At 40.1% G+C, this 25,255-nt stretch overlaps 1 protein-coding gene across 1 annotated transcript in view; it reads left to right on the top strand.

Moving 5' to 3' along the window:
• The first annotated feature begins 1,914 nt into the window (after positions 1-1,914).
• The window catches only part of LOC149089616 (uncharacterized), a 36,849-nt gene continuing 13,508 nt past the window's right edge, over positions 1,915-25,255 (top strand). Inside the window, exon 1 of the mRNA XM_089231350.1 lies at positions 1,915-3,122. Coding sequence (XP_089087476.1) covers positions 2,102-3,122 — 1,021 coding nt within the window. The 5' untranslated portion in view covers positions 1,915-2,101. The remainder of the gene's footprint in view (positions 3,123-25,255) is intronic.

Genomic DNA, 25,255 nt, shown 5'->3' with positions numbered 1-25,255 from the left:
TAGACCAGTGTTTCCCAAAGTGGGCAATATCGCCCCCTGGAGACGATAGAAAGCTTCGGGGTGGTTTCTATTTTGTATAGGATCCTATGGGTCAGCTCTTGAGTTGGGAAGGGCGATTAGAAGGAAAATTTTTTGAAGATTGGGGGCAATGGAACAAAAAGGTTGGGAAACTAATTTAGACATAGATCAAAAATAAATACTGTCGAATTTCGTTAAGACTAAATCACAAAATGCGAATTTCATTCTCAAGAGTGTCTCAAACGTAAAAAGCTTGGAAATGTGTTTGACATAAACATTCAAATGCAATTATTATTATTTTTAGTATAAAAACGAGTCGTATCATAAAATGCAACACAAACCGCATAATTAATGTTTACGACAACTTGCGCTGCATAAAACTATCACATTTCAATATGAGCGCCCTTTTTACCTCGGGCTGCATTTAAACGATTACACTCACGTTGTTATGTCGAGTTTTTCATTTTACAGCAATTTTAGTTTTTTCTTAATTTATCAAAAAGAACTGTAGGTCATGATAAGTATTTTAGAGCAAACCGCTCACCTTTACGGTGGATTTTTTATTAACTTTTAAAGTGTGTCCAGGACTTCGCGTCCACTTTATATATAAAAATTATGAATTAATTTGAAGGATAATTAATAATTAAATTTAACTTCATGTAAGAATAATTATGAAAAAATAACATTTTGAAATAGAACTCCTATGCTGTAAGTCTTGAAAGATCAAATTTAAGACGAAGAGTCTAAGAATATTTGTGATGTAAGCGTTCAACGTCGATTAACAGTGAAACGTTAATACAGCAGGCCTATAGGCCCATAACAATACTAATGATAATTAATAAGTTTTTATCCTTGTAATACATATTATTTAATTTCATGGCAAAATATGTGTAGAGCACCCACCAAGTACGAGAGAAACTAATTAAGTGGTTGAATTTCAGTGATATTTCCCCGTATATATGATTTCTTCTATACTTAGCACACCTGCTGACTTCATTCCTGAATTATGCATAATCATCGGTTAAAGTGAATAAATGTCGGAAAGTTTATCAAACGTGCAGAGATGTTTGTGTTGATTATGCACATAATCAATTGATTCATTACATTTACAGTAACATAGATATTTATCTTTCGACGAAATCCGGCTCTTGCGCCCTCTTTATGGCATTTTCTTTCAAGACTTATTGAGATACGATTTGTATGAGACAGAAAATGCGTGGAGAGAAAAACACGTGTTTCAATTTTTTTTTTTTCCTATTGAATGGTGTTTTTTTCCATGAATGGAGAGAAGAGAGAGAGAGAGAGAGAGCTCTCTCCTGTGTGTGATTTTTATTTCTGTACATTTCTGTGCCGTTTCGATGGAACATTCCACCAGTTGCAGAGCATCCTGTTGCTTTTCATCCTCGTTTCTTATTACGAGGATGCATCTCGAGTGGTACAAAGTCCTTCCAATATGGCTAATCCTCGATATCCAGTAGATATGTTGTCGCCCCTGGGACCAAAGTAGAGTTTTAGATGAAAGCAGCTGGTGAAGATGTTGATGTTACCTTTTTCAGTCTCGTATTAAAAGGAACGGGAGAGGGGGGAAAGGAGAGGACGCACAGAGAGAGAGAGAGAGAGACATGGACACCCGCAGTTCTCATTGCTTCCCTGAGCCACTTGATTGACAGCACGCTGCTTTCGACTCCGCCTGCGTTTCCTCTCGCAGCAGCGGGGATTCGTCAGAGTGGTAGTAGAATCCGCCCACTATCGATCGTTCCTCCAATGAGACGCGTCCAAGAGGCGTGATCGGCTCCGTGGGTGGTGAGCGTTATCCCCAGGAGGGCACCGGATGCCTCCTGCGGCGAAGGAGGGTTCTAATCTTACTGCGCTAAACCTTTGGGATGTGGATGTTTTAGTTACACGTGAGACCGCGAGCGCGGCGAGACGCCATGAGGATGATGATGCATCAACAACAAAACCAGCGGTGGGAACGTCGCGCCCCCTAGCGTCAAACCTAATAATACTTTTTTTTTATTATTAGTATTATCATCCGACTTTTTTAACTTCGTTTTTTTTTCTTTTAATTTTTGTTTTGTTTTTGATGGACCAACTGAACTGCCTGACGAAGCGGAACTTAAGGATCGTGGATGTTGGATCCATGCACGCTGGTTTCAATGGCGTGGCTGCGGGGTTCCCGTTCCCGCAGATGTCCGTGCGGGGTAGCCAGGAACCAACCGAGATGCTTTCTCCGTTTGTGGACACTATCAAGCTGAGTCCTCCCCACCACGGAGTTGCGGGAGATATCAACCACGCGACGCAAGCCGCGAGCCACCCTCAGTTTGGATCTCAGACTAACGGATACGCCGTTTCGCACCATCACCACGGATACGCCGCGAGAGATTTCCTTCTCCGGAGAGATCACCATCACCACCATGTGTCGTCCCTGGCGAACACCCTCGCGACCCACGACGCGCTTTCTGGGAATTCTCAGCCGCACCATGGCATGTTCGTGTCTTCTTCCTCGGGACTGCACCACCATCACCACGACCCGGCCAACAATCCGTCGACGGCTGCTCACGTGGTGTTCCCCAGCTTGGATCACCACCACCACCATCATCACCACCATCCGCACCACAATGCGACCGGACAAGTCCGGCTGTCGTTTTCGGGTGATGTATACGGCCGGTCGGACACTTTCGGACACGGGACAGGTCTCCCGACCGCGAGAACCGACCATCACTTGACCTACGGGACGATGGGTTCCCACGGTCCCGGTGCCTTCTTCAGGTATATGAGGCAGCCCATTAAGCAAGAATTGAACTGCCTGTGGATAGACCAAGAACAGCCGCATCCGAGGAAACCCTGCAATAAGACATTTACCTCCATGCACGAGATCGTGTCTCATATCACGGTGGAACACGTGGGGGGTCCGGAATGCACGAACCACGCTTGTTTCTGGCAGGAATGCGCGCGCAATGCTAGGCCTTTCAAAGCTAAGTACAAGCTGGTCAATCACATACGCGTGCACACTGGTGAGAAACCCTTCCCGTGTCCGTTTCCCGGTTGTGGCAAAGTCTTTGCGAGGAGTGAGAACCTCAAGATCCACAAAAGGACTCACACGGGTAAGTTAGTCACAATCGATTCTTCTCTTATTCGCTTATTACGCATCATGATTATCTAGTGACAGCATGTAAAGAGCCTACGGTGTGTTAAACAGACATTGTTGTCTCGTTTGGACAAGACTTTTAATTGCACCCCTAAATATTCTATTAAAAGAAAAAACAAACATGGCTACTTATAGAGAGAGAAAACAACTATATTGCTCACAAAGTATTGCTTTAATCATCATGAGGAACAAAAATTGTCGTACAGACCAGAGTCGTCCGAACAGTATCACGGGCCTCCCTGGTAAAAGTGGTATTCTGAGATCCCTATGTGAGCAAGTAGTAGTTCCTACTTATTTACCTACCTGCGTCCCCATCTACAAATTCATAAGTAGGTCATTATCCCATCTAAAATCATTTTGCCAGATCTCGCTACCAAGGAGTGTCTGATGCACCTCATACCCTGTGGGCCTGGGACGGCCCTTATGAAGATTAACATAAGCAGCTTAGTAGCTTTATACCTGGAAACATTTCAACACGAAAACTAGGAATCAAGTAATAATAGACTAGGCCTACTTACTACGTGGTGGTCAAGAGGATACACTTAGTGTAAAGACTCAAAGGTTTGACCGGGTGAGAAAGCTATTGTGCCCCCCCCCCCCGTTTATTTGGCTGAAAGGACCAGAGGGCCCGGGACAATTTTTATCTTCTTTTTTTTCACACTATAAATTCAACATTGGAGGGCTCTTAACAGGGGCGTCGGAAGTGTTTCAGACCTGTGGGTGCTCGTCTCGAATTTCATGTGGGAAATTTTGATTTATGAATCAATTCTGGGGGGTTGCTCGGACCTGGGAGGGGGTCAAGCAGGGCCGCAACTAGATGCTTGGTCACCTGGGGCAAGTGCGCATTTTGGCGCCCCCGTGTAATGTTGAAGGAGAGGTTTGAGAATAAAATTCGCACCCCCTTGTCCAGCTCCCGGGGCACAAGACCCGCCTGCTCCTCCCCCCAATTGCGGCCTTGGGGGTGAGTACCCACAGCACCCCGGCCCGTAAAAAGTCTGGCATGGGAACCCGTCAAAGATTCTGGCCTGGGGGGAAGGGACCCTGCTGCCGTATGGGAGGGGGTGCATGGAGACAACAATCCAATTCGTATTACTATAACTTGGAGATGAATAATATAAGCTGCGATAACCTCATAGCCTCCACACGGTGGAGGATGATCCTTGCTGTATCCTTGAAGAACCGGGATGAATGTTAGATAGAAATGATTCGGGATGAATCTTGAATATTTTTGGGGTATTTTTACCCATAAATTTACTATAAAAATATGGGGGGGGGCTATTTATAATCTATAAATTTATGTTATTCAGCCTCTTGTACTTCCCATATTTGCTCTTGAAGATAATTCAAATATATTCCCAAATTCTTACAAGGAATCTTAAAATATACTTGAAAAGAGAAGTTCAGCTCCCCAAAATAACGTGTTAAAGCCTGAAGGATGTTCTGAAATGATTTACAATCATATCATCCTATATTTTCCATCATTCCATACATAGATGATACTGTGTCTCAATTGCTGATCCATAAATGGACTACCCAGAAAATTATATCCATTAATAAAGGTTGTATCAATCGAATATTGATAGTTAGACACATTAAGCGTTGGATGAGAAATAATCTTATCAACCTTACCTAAATTGACAATCGGGTGAGACATTTACGGATGTCTATAGATAAGGAGAAAAAATGATACATGGGTTTACGGAGAAATATTTTGGTGCATAAAATACGTTCGTTACTATTAAAATTAGTGTTAATGAGGTAATTCTAATGAAATTGGAGACATTAAGGGCGTTGAGAATCGTTTCTGAAGAAAAAATTCCTTCGGTCGTAAGTGACGGATGCTCTTACCGTCCAGAAGCCGCATATTTCAGCAAGACAACCATCGACTTTTGGGGTCTGGAATTCGAATTCACAGATGTCGTCATTTTTACTGGAACTACTTTAAAATTGTGTGAGCACTTTTCAAAGTGAAAGATAACTTTTGATGGGATAGTCTGAGTGTCACTTACGTCAATTTTTATTTTTTTCTCTCTCTCTACCTCTAAGACTTTAAAAAAACAGTCAATTTTTCGAAAATATTTCCTTTAATTGCGAATTAAATGCAAGAAATTTCATGTCAATCGGTTGATTGGTTCTTTCAAAATGAAATAAGAAAAATAAATGACAGTGTAAAAATGTCCAAGAAACAAACATTGAACCTGTTTTTCCTCAGGTCGAATTTTATGAATCGAAATTGGTCAAGTTTTTGAATCGCATCCGTAAAATTAAATTAAAAAAAAATATACTGGGTCTACGCACCAAGAGTGCGGAAATTTTGTAGAAATGTTCACTCGACATGTGTTAGTAAAATATGAACCTCCGATTTAGCGATTGAATCAATGGATTTTTTTTTCTTCAAAATGTTGAGTTCCGACTTTTGATACTCAAATTCTTTTTTTTCCCAACATTTAAAATTCATAAAATTTCAACAAATGGTCAATTATCCACTTTTGAGGTTCATTTTACTGGCATATGTCTTACAAACTTACCTATTAACACATTTAGATCATCTCACGAAATATAATAACATTCACTTAATTCCTAAAAGTAATAAAACAATTGGGGGTGGGGAGAACACTTCACCTATCTTGTCTCAAATTTGCACAATAACTTCACTAAACGAAATTAATCACAACTCAGCTTCTACACCAACCTTTAAGAAAATATTTAAAAAATACCTCTTAAATGTCATTAAAATAGAACAAAAACTATTAGAATATTCACCTCATCACCCCTTTTATTTGAATTAATTTTACAGGATTTACAAAGGATTACAAATTTGAGACAAGATAGGTGTAGTGTTCTCCCCATCCCCCAATTGTTTTATTACTTTTAGGAATTAAGTAAATGGGATCATCATGGGTAATTTTTTTTCCCCTTGAATACATGACATGAGATTTTTGAGACATTAATAACTGGGAAAATTAATCTCAGGAATTAATTTTACAGGCCCTCCCCCCCCCCCCCTTCTAGAGTAAATTGCAAGTAACTCACTTTATAACAAAATCGTTTTTGATCTCTAGGTTTTTCCTTTTTTAATTATTATCACCTTTTTTTCATTCTAACAAATTTTATTTGCACAAAAATGTAACCCAATGACAATGTTTTCACCGCAACTGCCACCGTCAAATTCATGTACAGTATTTTGTATATTCCCTCTACCTTTTATTCATTACAATCATTTTTAGTAGCTTTTAGTTATATATTACTGTTAATATATTTCACTCTACAATGCTGTGAGCGAACTGGGTATTTCCAAAAACTATATGTATTCTGAGGAAAAAAATGGGATCATCATGGGTAATTTTTTTTCCCCTTGAATACATGACATGAGATTTTTGAGACATTAATAACTGGTCGATTTCTTCTATAGGAACTAGACAAATTTCATATTCAAGTGAATAAACTAACATTTTCTGATTCCAATTCAAGAAAAATAAAAACCTACTATGCATGGAGCGATAGCGTTGAGCATTTTTTAATCAATCAAATCATTTTTCTTGAAATATACAACATCAAATAGAGATGTAATCATATTAAAGGTGAGAGTTGGTCTCTTTTTTTGGGGAATTATCGTTTCGATTCCTTTTGATTAATGACTGCTAACACGTTCGTCATTTTGAATAGGTTTGGACGTTTCACAACATAACGTGATCATCAGGTATTATCAAGACATCATTACGATCTGCCGAAGTAATTTGTTAGTAAATGTATCAAAATAGAATATAGCATTTCAAATAACATATACACAGAACAGATCGATACTGTGCGTACTGTATATAGTTACATTAGATCAGTAATTTTTGATGTATGCGTCGTATCAACACCGATATTTCGGGGATGAAATTATACTGGATTTAATATATCACGAAAGTGAATCTTGATCCTCAATATTCCAGAATCTATAAATTTTACACGTCAACAAAAAAATTCAAATACTCCTCTAGATTAGATAAAATACAAAATTAATATCGAATTTATTTGCCTCATTTTCATTTGTTTAATCTTTGAAGAATTCTATAAATAAAATGAACTTCAAGATAATTTATTTTGCAGCATATTATGTATATATAATGATGTATTTAAAGAATCCATAAAATATTTATCATTACAGCAGATCCCGCTTAGTAGGAATTATTTTCGTGGTCCCACCGTTTATTAATACTTACAGAGATTTCCCGTTTAAAGCGTTTTCCAGCTTACAACGTTTTCCATCACGATTTCTTGAAAAACTTAATAAGTGGAAATCACTGTAATGTTCGTATTAAGTGAAGGTTTAATGACATCGAATACAATGCCCACCATGTTAGTCTTTATTTCGAAATAGGCAAGCCGGATATTTGAAGGCTTCTAATTTAAACAACATATGAGTGATTAAATCCTTGGCTGTGGAGGGCTGGTTATAAAATCATTTATGGGGGCCTCATCGGACTAGGGTCCCCCCTGAAATCAATCTCAATCCACTGTCTCTCAGTTTGCAACTCTACGATCTTGTTAGATTTCAATGAACTGGTTATTATTTATATTTGATTAATTTATTCGAATTTCAATAAATGTATCTTTTCATTCATCATTTCAGTTCAAGTTTCATTTCTTCTTTTTTTAATTTCATTTATTATTTTATTATTGTTGTTTTGGTTTTTTTTTTCCTTGCTTATAATTTCGTAAATTATATATAAAGCTAAGAAAAAAAAGGGAAGGAATTAATGTTTTTGAATCGAATGAGTGATATTGATTTGAATCACTTTGCATGATAATGACAACAGCGTGAAAGAAAAATTAAAAATCTATTCCTGAAAAACCAATTTCCTAAAAAAATATCCCTGAACTAAAAATCTATTGTTCAGGGATTTTTTGGACGCGGAAAAAAAGTCTTAATTTATTTAAAATTATATTAAAGTCACACGAGGAAAAATTAAAGGGTTTAGATCACGAAACATGTTTTGAAATAATGTGAGAAAATGAATGATATAGCCATGCAGGGTTCTAAAAAAAGTACAATAAAACCTCTTTAAGAAGGGGTAACCCTGTTCTTCAGGAATCCTGTGACCCCCCCCCCCTCTCAACAGAAGTGGGGGGGGGGGGGGGTCTATGGAAAAATCCGGACCAGAAAAAATTTGCCCTTTTCAAAGCTGGCTCTACATAAAGGTTTAACTGTATTTTGTTGTTTTAAAAAGTTATAAACGCGTAGAGCATAGAATGTTTAATAATTTTGGTGCTGGTAGGCCTATACAGGTTGTCCTGCAAGTCCTAATTTGGTCTTTATATCATCAACCGTTCGTCGTAAAGGCATGGTGCCAATGCAAAAAAAAAAAACTCAACGTGTGTGCGGAAATTACCCTGTACCAGTTTTGAGAATGAAAATACGAAACAGTATCACAAAGTAAAAATTTTGAATTGTTATACGGACAATCTATCCTAAAAACCCAACTAGAAAGGTGTTGCCCTGTCTTTCGTAAGACCAACAAAAAAATTGAGCAAGAACAGCATAAATGGAGGAAAGAAGCATTGTCAGTTAGTTTGTGCTTTTCTTTTCTAATTTTTCTCCGATTTTTGAATTTAAATATCTCAGTGAATATTACAGTTAGGAACGTGGAATTTTTTTGTTGGGCTCAGAAGAGACAGGGCAATAACTTTTTTCCAATTGAATTTTTTAGAATAGAGTGTCCATATGAAAATTTAATTATTATTATTGTTATTTTTAGTTCGTGATACATTGTATTTTCCCTCTCAAAACTGGTGCAGGGTGATTTTTGCGCACATGTTGATCTTCTTTTGCATTGGAACTATGCCTTTACGACGAACGGTTGATGAGATAAAGACCAAATTACGACTTACAGAACACCCTGTATAATTCGCGATAGATTTTTTTTTCTCTACGCACCACAATGACATTGATATGACTCCCCCTTGGAGACGATTTCAATTATTATCAGATCATGTCGAAAAAGGTGTTTGGGGAACATGTTAAGTGATGACATTTTTAGGGGGGGGGGGGGTTATGTGATGGGCGATTTGTTATGGAGCAAAATCGCTGATGCTGTGACATTTTTGTCTAGATAAGATGGAATGGAATTCTTATCATCCTATACGCTTATGTGTAGTTTTCCGACTTGCATGTTAAAAAAAATCATGTAATTTTTCAATAAAGGAATTGGAAACAACGTTGCGGGTAGCTTGGCTGAAAATATGTTTAATAATATAATAAAAATACTTGCATATTCATATGTTTTGTTTATGCATGTTCGATGTGTGAAAATAGGACGCTCATTCTTGATTGATATGCAAATGTTTTCAAATGTTTCTAACATAGAATACAACAGCCGGAGAGGGGAAAGTTCAACTTTTTTTCCATGACATGACCACCGATTAATGTCCAGGATCGGAAAATGAAGGGCACCTGTGTGTGTGTCTCTTGTATATGCCAAAAATAAGACCATCATTATATGAATTCACGAATGTGTCTTGAAGATGGTTTGATTGCGATGTCCTTCTGAAATCAGGCTAAACCAACGACTGCTCGTGAGCAATAGATTGAAGACACATGCACTACGGCAGTGGTTCTCAAAGTGTGCATCGCAGCTCCTAGGACAAGGGTGCTCAACATTTTGTACATTGCGGGCCACTTCATTCACCACATATAGAAACGTGTCGTGGGTCACTTAAGTGATCTGGATATGTGGCGCGGTCCACTTAGATTAAGTGATTTGGTAACCTTCGTGGGCCACTTTAGTGGTTTAGTAATCGATCACGGGTAACAATCGAATGCAATGTTTCATGATTTTCAATGTCCTACGAATGCTACTATAGCAATATGGAAAATTCTAAAACAAAAAACCACAATGCTCTTTCTTACATGGAAGCTATCTATCTACGTTGGCGTTTAATACCATTTTAGCAATAGGCCCATTGGCATCCATAGTAAAAGGGCGCAATGTGGGATAGCCACCGTTTAATAAACAAACACTACTTTTATGAATAATGATTCAGTTTCTTTCCATATCGTGCACCGCCCAGGATCTATCGACCATGTCAATTTTATCCATTGCCCCGGATGAGGGGCTGGACGGTGTCGGGTGCATTATTATGCATGAATATAAAACATATTAAAAAAGAAGTAGATACAGATTTACAATTAGAAAAGTTACAAGAGTTACAATTAGAAAAATTCCCAGTATATAAAATTTATGTCTATGGCTTTGTAGCCCTAGTGGGCCCTTTGTTGTTTACCGTGGCAAGACCAGGTCATGATGACCACGGCTACTGTTCTCGGCTTTTTGGCTCGGGTTAGTCCTTTGTATCACTAGTGATTTACTCAAATTTACAAAAAATTACGTTTAAGGTCGCGGACAACATCAAATGACTCCGAGGGCATTTGCCATTTCCACATTTTGCCCGCGAGCTTTGGGTTGATGTCTTAGGAGATTCGCCAACTTTCGTCAGGGCCTCTTGGAAAGTTGAATATATTCATACTTGCCTGTGCTCAACGCTTTTCTAACCCATTCTGGTGAGCCGCTAATATGTAGACGATGACTTGACAAGTTAGTCGCATATCGCACGAGTTTGAAAACTATTGTATTACAGCGATAATAATTTTACTCGCAAACTGAGAAATTTTCAAAAGTTAATTCAAAAAAAGAAAAAATTCATAGTTTTATGAAATTTCTGAAAATTTCATAAAATAATCACACATAATACAACGCCATTGAAGACATTTTCTCATCGGAATAAGTTTTAGTGACATCCGAAACCCAGCAGCCAGCGGTGCCGTCTTAAAGCATGGGCCGACCGGGGCATTTTTGACGAGGCCCCCAGATTGAGATTTTTAGCTGTATTTATAAGGATCTTCGGGATGCCTGAACAGTAAATTTTTATTGTTTAAAAAAAAATTGAACCCCTTCCCAGCTAAAGTCCACTCAGCCTCTCCCTCGTAGAAGATCATGCTCAGAAAAATTTCAAAACTAACCTCACTTGTCACGATTGGGAACAATTAAATTGATAGAGAATCATCAATAGATAAGTCTTAGGGAATGGATGCTTTTCCCAAGGAATCGGTTCCCCCTTTTATTGTAAAAGCGAGAAAATAATCGAAGATTTCACTGAATCAACATCCTCTTAAACGAGATTGACCTCGATTCCCCGAGGGATCCATCCTAAAGTGCATTTTAAAAGAAATAAAGAAAACGAAAACGCTTGGTTTCAATGAAGCTTACGCAATCGTGACTTCAATTAACGCCAATGTTCCGTCTGGTAAAACTCCGTGTTTAAAATCCAAATGGCTGCGAACGAGTGAACCATGAAGGTTAAGTAAACTGTATTAAACGTCGATGCAACACCATCTTGTAACTTCCTGTGCAACAATATAAAGAAAAAGAGTTTCTTCTCTCCCTTCGTTCGTTACTTATAATTGCTTGGCTCCAAGGAGAGAATATGGTGGTTGGATAAACATCATGTTGTTCATGTGGCATGCAAACTACCTCCTTAAAATTCCTTAACGAGGCAATGATTCAATCCCATGCTACAGAATTATTTTTTTTTTCGTGTAATTTTACATGAAATGTACGAGTGATTCTTTTAGTAATACTCCGTGAAGGTTAAATTACGTGGGTCTCTATGTCTTGATCCCGAAAGCCGAAATCCCAAAATCTTGGCATTTTTCAAAACCTATTTCATAAGAAATAACGGACTTCGAAACTTTGTCCACAGCATGTGTCAGCGCAAAATAGATAAATAAATGTATCACGATGGGATAAATTTTACAAATTTTCAACTTAAAAGACTCAGTTTCATCTTCAAGTTGGATTCTCCATTTCTCCCGCTAGGAAAACCAAATTACTCATTTTAGGCTCGTGATCCTTAGGATCCCTTACGCATCTGTTCAGTCTAATATTTTATGTCCCAGTTCGTACAAACACTTCAGGAATATTTCCAGAAAACATTACCACTCCTAACATTTAGCAGCCTTAAACCCAATCTACTCTGATTTAAATAACCTACGTGTAAACACTGCACTCACGGTTAAACACCTATACTATGGGCTCCTACATAAGGAAGGAATGTTGACAAAGCTTTAGCGCCTGCAGACCCAAAAATCAAATATAAAAACTAAAAATCGAATAATTTTTCAATTTTTACATTATAAATTCAGTGTAAAGACCCAGTTGAAGGGCCTGGACTGGAGCTTGCTAGAATAAATCCTATCTAGCGCTCAAAAGGTTGGGGGGGGGGCGCGCATCTCTTTTTTTAGAGCTAGAGAAAGTTCCCTCAAGCCTCAGCTGAGATTGGAACCGAAACCCGTTACATAAAACTCGAAAATTTAAGATTGAGAAAGATTATAAGCTCCTTTTCAATAAAATTCTATGGAGTCGGTACTTGTTAATGACCAACTTAACCTGATGAATTTCTAGTCCAAATATCCAGATTACGTTTTGTTTAGAAATTGTGCCACAGCAACCATTATACCCCAGCGTGGTATGGAATCGAAAATTAATTTGGAAAACCATGTCAGAGAAAGACTAGGAAATGGGTTGGATACAGCATAAGGTGTTCAGCGAGAAAAGAAACGAATCTTTTCTCTCTTTCTTTGTTTTAAGAAAGGAACCGTCTAACGGCAAGTTTTCTACTGGCACGTGCTGTGAATACTTAATTAGGACTTGGAAAGTCACGTGACGATCATAAACAACAAAGCTTAAAAGGAACAGGTCCGCTTATTGAAATTGAAGGTGAGAACGTCGTCGAGAAATCGCCATGAATTATATAGTAAGTATTTCAGATCCTTGTCTCTTAATTCGAAGCATCTTCCATGATATATTTGGACCAATTTCAACGTGGAAAACCAAATGAGAAATTGAGAGACGGCTTTCTCTCAGCCCATTACATTCATTATCCAGAAAAGGTCTATTTCCAAATGAGAAATATTGAAAAATCTAACGGCTGGTTTTTTTTTTTTTCATTTTCACAGATATGTAGGCTACTAGTTTGGAGAGGAGGGGTTGTGTGTGTGTATATTAGACTGTTTGTGTGTATATTATAACAAAGATCCATATAATTTTTCGGAAACCTCGCTGTGTTTTAAAATTTGGTTAAAAACTATAGGTTATTATAGATAATTTAGGCGAATTTCTATACGAGAGATGATTTTTACTGGGCCAAGATGGTTACGATCATGATCATAAACGGGTTGAAACGGACGGGCACTACTACATAGTGCAGAGGTGATTGAGATTATAACTATGTACAGAAGAGAGGGAGTGATCAGGGCAGTAAGTAAGAGTTTTACGTGCTCTGAGCGACCAGGTAAAAAAAACGTGCTCTGTGTGACGAAGCTAAGTATAGTCGTGATCTGAGCGTCCAAATCCCTATCTATTCTTTACCTCGACAATAGAGAACCGGTCTTTATGAGATGATATTATAAATGACAGTGATTATACTTTCAGTTCGTGTGTTAAAGTGTAAATTCCTCTATGGCTAAGTACACTGCTGGCCACCCAAATTGCAACACCAAGAAAGACAAGAGATATCGCAACAATATTTATTTTGTAGATAACATGTTGACCAAGCAACAAATGATTAAATTTATAGACTTCTGTGAAGTGTGGTTAATGTCAAAATCAGTAGCCAGAGTAGCCGCCATTGTTGGAGATCACCGCTGCCACACGCCTCGGCATTGATTCAAAGAGACTTTGGATGTGTTCTTGGGGTACAGCAGACCAAGCAGCTTCCACGCGTTGCCAAAGTTGATCTGGTGTGGCAGCTGGGGATGTAATCTGGGTCAATCGTTGAGCAACCATGGACCACATGTTTTCTATCGGCGAAAGATCCGGAGAGCGAGCTGGCCAGGGAAGCAATTCAATCTGGCGATTGACGAAGAACCTTTGGACAATGCGTGCCACGTGTGGTCGCGCATTATTCTGTTGAAATATGGCTGTGGGCAAGCCCTGAAGGTAAGGAAGGACAACTGGCTCCAACACCTCGGAGATGTAGCGCTGGCTTTTTAAAGTACCGGCAATGCGTACTAGTGGAGTGCGAGAGTGATATCCAATACCGCCCCATACCATAATACCCGGTGCAGGACCAGTGTGGCGGTGCATAACGCAGCTGTTCAGCATCCTCTCTCCACGGTGTCTCCAGACTCGAATCCGACCATCGTGGTGTTGCAGACAGAAGCGTGACTCGTCAGTAAAGACAATTTCATTCCATTGTGCCGTCCACATCCTTCTTTCATCGCACCATTGGCGGCGGAGACGTCTGTGGTTCTGCGTCAAGGGTAGACAAAGCAATGGACGTCTTGCGGACAGACCACTCTGCTGTAAACGGCGTCGAATGGTACGCGCAGACACTGGATGATGCGGTACAGACTGAATGTGCTGTGCTATGGTTCGTGATGTGGCTGAGCGATCCGTCACTGCATACGCACAATACGCCTGTCATCACGTGAAGTGGTGCACTGAGGTGGATGCGATCGAACGCGTCGGTCCGTCGTACCCTCCTGCATCCAACGATCACATATCCGCATTACAGTTGTTTGGTTTCGTCCAACACGACTACCGATTTCCCTGAAAGATAATCCACAATCTCGGTAGGCCACTATCCTTCCTCTGTCGAACTCGGATGCTTGATCAAAAGATGATCGCTGTTTTCTACGAGCCATAATTGATCGTTTTTTTTGAAAAAACCACAAGAAAAACACAATTGCCGTACTTCAAATCGTCGAAATCTCCAAGCCTTAAATAGCGCTTTGAAGTGGCGCCACAGGCTCGCGTGATGTGCGTCTGCGCTGAAATTCTAATCATTTGCATATCTCACCTCCGCTAATGCATGTTGTAAATTTCATATTATTTGCATGCTTCCTTCAGGGTGTTGCATTTACGGTGGCCAGCAGTGTATTTTGATGATTAGTATACGACTAACTTTTCGCTATACTCTATATATGTATAGGCACTCACCGACTTAATTTACGTTAATCGAAATATTTCTATTTCAAAAATTCAAATTTAAAAGACTAACTGTAGTTCATTGAGATGAAAACGGGAACATTCAGCTAATTATAGTCAAAAAGGGTCTAGCACAAGGATAAATACTAGTCAAGTCAGTAATTTTCAACAGTGTGTCACGTGGCATTTTAATGTGCCTAGAGATCTTGCTGTCTTGCAGCGGAGTTCTTCAATTACATTCTGGTATTCAAAACTAAATCAAGAGTTGAAATGTAAATATTCGGCTTTTGAACTGGATGGTAAAAGAGGAGGGAGGCGAATACTGTATAAATAAATAAAAAATCTCGAGCGTACGCACAAATCTCACGATAAGATTTCTCTGTTGTTGAAAAAAAATCCCAAGAAAAGATTTATCCGAGTAAAGAATGGAGAATTTCGTCACTGAACACGACTATATATAATTTATATTATAGATTTACCGTGGTCGCACAGAGCACGACATCGTAAGTAAAAGGGTAAAAGGACAGACGGGTCTAATGCCCCTAGAGCCGAACCCAGAGCTTTTTTTAAACTACTTGTTCAATCAACATCACGGCCATTTGGTCATTTTTGTCGCACCACGTTCATTTTCTGCACACGAGGATTAATTAGATCGGGACCTACAATTTGTTGCCGATTCCGAACAGCAGCATTTTTTATACTCACCGAGAGGTTGGTGCACTCACCCCTTGGTGTGGGACTCTGCGGTAGCAATCTTTTTCTATGTCGTGTCACCGTTTCTGTTGTAACCCTATGTCAGTAAAGTTTATGACAAGGACGAACCGGGCATTGAACTCCCGGTACCTCTAAACATCCGTTGGTACTTTAGGCGAGTATCTCATCGACCTGGGCTACAGTGCACCTCATCATCACGGGGAAGGGCTCTGAAATTCATGCTTCAAGAGGCATTATCCTAGATGAAGAGGGCTAGGAGCTGTATAAGACAGGGAACCATTGAAAGAAAATATGGCCCAAAGTGGGCTCATGAGCGAAAAAAAAGCTAAGAAACATAGATAGAGTGTAGTTGTGTTTCTAATGGCGACCGAAATAGTTTTGATCCTGAATATGAATGTGCCAAGATGGTTGTTAATACATCTGAACGAAGTGGTTATGATCACGCAGGTCTGCAACTAGACGCTTGGTCAGCCGGGGCAAGCACGCATTTTGGCGTCCCCTTATTAAACACCCCCCCCCCCCGCCCCAGTTGCGGCTCTGTGATCGTGACTATCATGACATCTCTCCTTTCTCTCTCTCTCTCTCTCTCTCTTTCGAAACAGTGTTTATTATTCGTGTACAATATTCGAATCTTCTGGGATCCGCGGAATTTGTTTCTGAACAAAGCAGAAATGTAGCATGAAAATAGAGTGCAGAGAAAAAGTGCAGGGATCCTTGGTTTACTCGATATTTTACCACTGGGCACTCAAGTAAGTACTAACTGAAAACACTTCCAACAGAAAGATAGTGTAAAATTTATTTCCTACACGAAACATTTATGCTTTTCCCAGCCCACTACTGAAAATGTCAATTTTCGAAACTGCAAATTATCAAAAAATTATACGTGAACGTAGTATTTTTCCTGCTACTGTAGCCCTTTACTTCCCAATAGAACTTAAAATTGTTTTCCCACAAAAAACTCTTTGTACGGTAGAGGAAAAACCTCAGTATTTTGAATGGTACAACTAAATATACGACATCCTCTCGATTCATTTTCAACCACAAAATAAAAGGCGATATTATTGTGACAATTTATGGCTCTATTCGGACAATACGATCCCCCGCTGCCAGAGTAATAATTGGTTGAAAAAAGGTTTGATTCTTTTATGCTGCGCACTAAACGACACGGCCAGGAAAAAAAGACTATAATTTCCTACCCTAAATAATTCCATAACCCTCAAGGCGACATTCACAAGCCATTGGTAAAAACAGCCGGGGCACCTTGCCTCCTATTTTCCGTGCGAAAACCACAAACAACGGGAGCAATTGTTACGAGCGATTTTATAACCCGGGCTATTTACAGGTAGGAAATTGTCTTGTTAAACCTTTTATTTCTTGCCCCGTAGGCACAGTTCCATTCCCTATGTTTGAGTACACCTATGCATACTATACCTAGGGAGGGAGAGAGAGAGAGAGAGAGAGAGATTCACCCAAGTGCTTATTTATCGAACTGCTGGAACTCCCGAGTTCCCGGTGGGAGGAGTACAGACTGAAAGGTACCGTGAATATTTTGAAGAAAGAAAGAGGAAAGAGAGGACCCTTGATTTTTCCATTGACTAGGGGTCACAAGTTTTACAAGAAGAGTCACCAAGTTACAAGGCCCTACTGATAAGATAGGGTCTCCGCGTACTAACGAAGGAAGACAACACAAGACGGTCTTGGAGAGATATTTATCTGTCAGGTGATAAACATCGGACTAGTTGAGGAGTGGTTCGTGGTGGAAAAAGAAAGAAGTCAAGTAGGGGTCAAGGCGGGTGATGAAAAGGTATGCGTATCCAAGAATGTTGAAAATGCTGTTCTTGGGCTGTGTTTGTGTGCGGATGCACGTCGGTGAAAGGGATACGCGAGCACCTTTTCTCCTATATCTCGTAGGTAATCAGTAGAGCCCGGATTACATGCGCTAAAAAAAGTAGCAAAATAAGATGGATCTGCATTTAAAAATGACGAGATACGCCATGAAATCAAAAATATGTGAGAAGAATGGAAACAAACCCATCTATATATACAGGGTGTTTTGTTAATGGACCGACAAACTAAGAGGGTTGTTAGTAGGCATCAAGAGAAACAAAAATTGGAATAGAACATGGTGTCGCAAACCACGTTGAGATGGGCGAGCCACTCGAGTTATCTCGAAATGTACCGACCTGCCGCTTAAGTAAATGTCAATACCACGTGCCTCTTAAGTGACCCGGAGGTGTGCCGCGGGTCACTCAAGTGATTTGGAAATGTGCTTGGAGGTCGCCTAACTCATCTGGATACGTGCCGTTAATAGCTTAAATGATCTGGAAATGTGGCACGACCCACTTAAGTGGTTCGATAATCTTTCGTGGGCCACTTGAGTGCTTTCATTGGTGTACGCAAGGGGGGGTTTGGGGTTCTAACCCCCCCCCTCCTCCTTGAGCCAAGATTATAGTGTTATTTTGCAGGAAAAACGTAACCTCCCCCCAAAGGAAAAAGTATCTGAATTCTCCCCCCCCCCCGAGAAAATTCTGCGTACCCCTATGAGTGCTTTAGTTATTTGTCCCGGGCCGCATCAGATGACTCCGACGCCCACATTTGGCCCGCGGGCCATTAGTTGAGCATATACGTTTTAAAACCTTCGGATTGTTGCCGAAGTTCTCTTATTTGGATATTCACGCTGCCACTTAATCTGCGGCTATGTTATATTATGCGGCTGTGAATCAATGCAAAAAAATTGAAGCAAATTATATTCCGTACCCTTAATTAACTTTTTATATAATATAATCAAAAAATAAACTTTAATTAATTTAATTGCTGTATTATTTCGATTAAAAATATGCTAATTGAAGCAATTTATATCCTTTTTTGTAAAAAAAAATATTTTTCAATACGTTTTTATGGAGGTGAACGATAGAGATGGATTGGATTGGAACAAATTGGATCAATAAACGGATATCGATCGCATGTCGAATCAGACACAATATAGAATCAAAGGCACATTGAGAGTAGAACTTTAACCCTCTTGTCGGCATTCACGACGAGATATCTCGCCTTCTTAAAAGCCTTTAATTTTAGCAGTGACAAACCCAGATATTTTGTAAAGCTGATTTTTGTAACATTTTCCTATCCCCTTTACTTTGCACGAGCTAAAACTAGAAAGAAAGCCTATATTTCGGAGGGGGAAAAGATGCATGGCATTTTACAGGGCGCTCAGTAATTTCTGCTATGCCGGTTTAAGGGTTAAAGAGCACCATGGTGCTTGTGAGTTGTCATCACTACACAATTTCGGACCAAATTCTCTGCCGCCGAAATATCAAAATTTGAACTTTTGAATCCTTCTCTATTCTTTGGCTTGATGAGATAAAACAGAAAAAAAGAGCAGAAGAAAGTGGCGAGAGGGTGAAACGGTACCACAGAGTAATAATACTATCTTTTTTTATCTATTAAATTTATATCTTAAGTCTATGAACGGTACCCAACCCGGAGCACCAGGACAAGTCTTGTATCTCCTAGGATCCAACTCATTAACAATTTTATAAATCGTATCTCGGAATAACCCCCGACTCAGTTATTCCATAAGAAATATGGATATCAAAGCAGTTTTTTGTTGCACAATAGATGGCGCTTATAAAGAAAAAAGGGCTTAATTCGGAAAAAAAATTTTAACATGTTTTAAAAACAGTTTAAGACTTTCTTTCAGGAATTTTTTTAAAGAAAATTATTTGTCTTAGAAACATGTGAAAAAAATTCCTCTTTGAATAGTAAAACTTTTTTAAATTTGAAAATACCGTAATATGAGGTAATTTCCCATGTTTGTACGTCTATTAGCGCGTGTCATCCTTAAATGGAGGAGAATTTACTCACTGGAATTATCATAATCCGAGCCGTATACGGCCAAGGCTCTCATACGGCCCTCCATGATGAGAGATCACAAATTTACGGATTATTCCGCTTCAAGAGAGATGTAAATGATTTAATTACGTGATACTCTCGAAACTTTACTCAATATTGCTCAAATAGCTGTATCATTACAAGCGTTCTAATATGAAATTCATGCAGCTGTAAAAAAATACTTATATGAATTCATAATTTTTTCAATAATTTTCAAGAAAGCTTTGACGTGTCACTGCTTTAGTTCTTTCCCGTTACATAATTATGTCATCATAGACCGCTATAAAATTGAAGCCATAGCCATCTATAATTTCATCATTTTACATGCGAATGGCCATTTACGTTCACTTCAGAACGACATTAGAATTTTAAAATATCTCGTGCTTCATGGCATCCTAAAACTGAGGTTTCCAATGAGAGGAAAAAGCTCTCGCGGAACTTTTATGGTTATGGAGCTGCTCCACGGAACCCTAACAAATTTTGAATATCTCTCCAATATGTGGAGTACGCACAAAGCCGTCTCATTATCACCATGGGACCACGGGCAGAATGATATGTGTGTGTGTGGTCTGGTGAGCCTTCTGCTTCTTCTTCTAAACCGAGCACAACGCCAGTCTAGTGGGCAGTTTACTATTGTTTCATCCTCTTTCTCATGTTAATAAGTTGTTCCGGAAGTGTGTGTGTGTAGCTAGCAGACATTATTCTTATCTAATATTATGGGATGCTGCTGACATCTATATTTCAAACCGCGAGTGATGTGTAATGATTGTATTTGTACCGTTGTAGGGTCTGTTGCTCTGTGTGATGAGATTTTTTTTTTTTGACGAGGAGATTGCCTCGCATTTGCTCCTCAAAGTTGGAAAACCACAGAGAACCAACTTCAGCTGACCATCACTGCACCGCCGGTGGGGTTCGAACCCCGGTGCTCACGCTGATAATGGTCTTTCGGTGCTTAGTGTTCCCGGCTTCGCATCGCTCTTCCACAATGGAACAAACCCTCTAGGTGTCCAGCTTGTATTCCTATGGGGGGCAGAGCGGGGAGGTCATGGTCGGTTTCGGGTCCTCACAATGGTGAGTCCGACACTAGGACCACACGACCGCACAACGGCGGGTACACTCTCCGGATTTACATACTTGTTCTCATAAATTACAGTACCAGACCTCATTATTGTGGAGGCCCCTATACTGCTGAAGTATCTCGACCCTGCCCGGGTAGACGCATTTTTGTTCCCATCTTATTGTGGCACTAGACGTCAGTTAACCCTTTCTAAGGCCGTGGGAAATATAGCCCCCCCCCCCCCACTTATTAAATACTTCTTTGGGAAAATTACTTTTCTCACTGTGATAGTTTTACATTACTACGAATATCACTTATATGATGGGATCACTGGGTTCAACCTCAAGATTGCCAATTTTTAGGAAGGGGGGACAAATACTTCCCTTCCCCAAAATCTTAGGGGGTGAGAGGACACATTCAATAAAATAAAAGTTATTTCCTTTTTAATGGTATTGTCAAGCAATAATAAGCCACCAAAAAAATTCCAGAAATTCGAAAGAGGAAAAAATAACCCTTTAAAGGGTTAAGACATCCTCCCTCCACCTATTTCTTCTCAGTGCCCTAACAGAAGCATCAAAAATGCTGAAAATACACTATGCGTTGTTTGACATCTCGTTCAAGTTATACTCAAAGATTCTTCCACCACCTTGGGGAATTAGAAGCCTCTGAAGCAGCGTTTCTTAAGCAAAGGTTTACAGACCGCTACTTAACCTCGTACATGAACCTCGTAAACATTCCTCTATGAAATTTCTAACAAATTTGTACGTGCCAGAATGTGCGTGAACGTATTGTGAACCTAGCGTGAAGTTTATTCTGTGCGTGTTGTAGCTCTGCCATCTGCCGTCAATTTTTCTAACTATGAGAGAAGTGAAATGATTGAATAATTGTACGTGGTAGGCTTGTTGTTCTCTGTGGCGTGACATTTCAACGGCGAGATAGGCCCGCTTTTTCAAGTAATTTTTATTTATTTTTCATTGATCATTAATTTTTTATAGAATTATAGAATTGGGACCCCTCGGGGAGAGGTCCAGGCACCCCTATTTGGAACCGTTGCTCAAAAGCAGAGGTTCTCAACCTTTTCTGACTGGCGGAGCCCTTTCTGGTATATAATTTCTATGGCGGAGCCCGGTAGATCTATTTTTTAGAGATCTATAAGTACTGATTTATTTTTATTTTTTTTAAATATTTATATATTTTTTTTTTCATATTCACTTTTCTTATATTCCTCGAGTGGCCGCGGGACCCCAAGGGCTCCGCGGAGCACCGGTTGAGAACCACTTCTCTACAGGATATGAGTTCAAGCAAATGCAGTATCTAATAAGTTAATATTGCGGGTGCTAATCTGATTATCGTGACTCAAGAAAAGTCGAACACAGGGCCGTAACAAGGCTGGGGCAACCAGGGCCCCAAGCTAAATAGGCGCCTCACAAAAAAATTCACACTTATTTTGCAGAATTTTTTCCTCTTTAAAAGGCCCCCCGAAGAAAATGTCTGCCCCGGGGCTCCGAGGAGGTTCGCTACGGCCCTGGTTGAACACCATTGTCTTGGCATATTCTCTGGAGAATTTTCGATCACACCAATTTCGTACCAGGGCATAGTCTATCACAATAGTCTCTACCTCGATTTTCGGATATCACCACACTCTCTCGATTCTCTCGAGAAAAAAATCACCATAAATTATCTAAGGAATGTGTATCTACGAGAAAAATATATATATATTATTCTTTATTTCTATACATATATACAGTATATGGAATGAATCCATAAACCCAATACGGGACGAACAGAGGAGAGGGAGGTCACATATCTTATTTATTTATACTCTGCTTTAATAGCAACAGCCACAAAATATGAAGGTCCCCCAATAAAAAAAGGTTCGCGCGTTTTTTTTTCTGCTTCGAAGAATAAAGCGGGAGAGTGTGACGCGTGGCCACAGTGTTGTGATAAGATCTCCTTTGAACGACCATAAAAACAAGAGTTATGATCCCCCCACCCCCTTGAAGGGGAAAAGGAAGAAAAAAAAAATGTGGAAGAAGAAGAAGCTTTTCTTTAATTAAATGAAGAATGTTCGGGGTTCGAAAGTATTCCTTCAAGGGTCAACCGACATTGACTTTACGATTCAATCCGCGTTATTTGACAGTCCGTGACGGTTTTCGGGGAACGCACAGGTGAGAGCGCAGGTTCCTTGACGGACCCTTAACTTGGTGGGAAAGAAGAAGACGGATCTCTTGCTGCTGAGGAAGTCCTGTATGTTGACAACTTTGGTTTGTTTCCATAGTGCGCAATTCAGTTACAAAATCCAGAAATTGATACTGGACCGTTAATATCAGGCCTCGAGGAATTGAATGATTCTCGGTAAATATGAAATATAAGCTTTTTTTTTTAAAGTTTGAAAGGCGAAAGGTTCATTTGTGAACCATCGATCATGATGGACCATGAAGCTTAATTATTTTCGATTTTCATTCAGCCTTGAAAATACTATAGATACCCACCTATTAACTTTTCCCAAATGAATTACAATGTCCATCAGTTTTATAACCTACAAGAAAATCCTTATGTTCAATTTTATAGCCTAATACAGTGTTTCCCAAAGTGAGCAATATCGCCCCCGGTGAGCGATGGAATGGTCCGGGGAGCGATAAAAGGTACTGGTTTAACATAGGAAATTATGGGTTCGCTTGGGGGGGGGGGGGGGTGATGAGAGAAAAAAAATTTTGAAGGAGGTTGCGATGGAACGAACAGTTCGAGAAACTACGGCCTAGTAGTTCCGAACCTGGGGCTGTATTGCCTCCTTGTGGTCAGGATTTATTTTTCGCATAGGCAAACGGGGCACGTACCGAGATATCACAAACTTTCAGGACCCCAAAGTTGACTGCTTTTTTGTGTTTAAGGCACTGCCCCCCCCCCACCTTGCATACGCCTCTCCCTCAAAGAAGACCACGTGCAGTATAAGGGGTCTCGAAAATTCACATTTCCGCAAGGCCCGAACTTATGAGAAACAGGACCTTCTTGTGGTCCTGGGATATTCTGGGGTCAGGCACGGTCGAACAGCCAACGATCCCGTGGTTTCAAATTTCGTTATCATACTCCGGAGGTTTTTAACATTCATTTGACCTTTCCGAATCTTCTTCCAAGTCAGTGCCGTCTTAAGGCATGAGCCCACCCGGGCGCCTCAAGAGAAAAGGGGGCCTCACAAAAATCGATCTGGTTGATATTTTCAAGAATTGGACTGGTAGGGCCTCAGAAAAACCATCTGGCTCGGGGGGCCCATGATGCACTTGAGACGGCCCTGTTCCAAGTCCGATATTTCCGGAGAGCAGTTACTGCGGAATTGCTGTTTTGGTAAAACTATTTGACCAAGGAAGCGCGATCTCGTAAACTTATCGTCATTGTGAGCAGCAAACACATTGAGAAACAAGATTTCCGCGAATGTTTCTAGGTTTTATATCAGCTGCTGCGTGAAATCACATAAATTTACATGTTTACTACAGGCATTCAAAGTGAAACGCCCTCTAGTAGAGACATATGAAACTATCCCCCCCCCCTCCTCAAACAAATTCCCATCACTTCATGAAGTCCTCCACAAAATTTCAAACTTTTCTAATGACTGGTTTTGCCTGTAGGCTACTTTATAACAGGGTCTTTTAATTATGGTCACCTTGTACATTTTTAGACTTTCTTTGACTTCATTACAGCATAAATCTCTTTTGACGGGTTAGATCAGTCATTCCCAACGTGGGTGTTAACGCCCCCTGGGGGCGATGAAATGTTCCAGGGGCTCAGTAGAAGCTACGGGTATAACATAGAATCCTATGGGTTAGATTACGTTGGGGGGGGGGGGGGGGAATTTCTGAAGAAGGGGCTAAGGGACAAAAAATGTTGTGAAACTGAGTTAAATCAGTGATTCCCAACGTGGGAGTTAACGTCCCCTTGGGGGCAATGGGAAATTCTAGGGGGTGGTAGAAGCTACGAGTATAACATAGGATCCTATCTAACCCATTGCGTTGGGGGGGGGGATGCAAGGGGTGCGGCGCACCCGGTTGACAGCGTAGACTTTAGTCAAGACCCCCCCCCCCCAAAATTTAACACTAAAAATTCACATGTCATAACGCTTTTGAGTCATACTACGTCAACATTGGGAAAACTCGAGAAAATAGACACAGGGCTTCTCTGACCGCAATACCAGAAACAAGAATGTAAGCTATCGGGGCGGCTCACGACAAAATATGGCCTGCAACCTCAAATCTAATTTTGAGGAAAAAGAACGATGTGACATATTACACCAGGTCACTCAAGTGACCAGAGATACATATATATATACCAGCGTGGTCCAACCCCTCGAGGTAAAAGGCTTATATCCCTCATGGGATAGAGCCTGAGCTACGACTGCGGTACATGTACAAAATAATCACTGAAGTGTCCGGAGGCACTGTTCTAGATCCGTGGCACATTTAC

The sequence above is a fragment of the Pholcus phalangioides genome, unplaced genomic scaffold, assembly GCF_987345545.1.
Source record: "Pholcus phalangioides strain wild (caught in Gottingen) unplaced genomic scaffold, Ppha-v1.0 ptg000001l_1, whole genome shotgun sequence".
NCBI classification, from domain to species: domain Eukaryota; kingdom Metazoa; phylum Arthropoda; class Arachnida; order Araneae; family Pholcidae; genus Pholcus; species Pholcus phalangioides.
The sequence above is the reverse complement of the archived record's forward strand: the minus strand, read 5'-3'. Positions and strand labels throughout refer to the sequence as shown.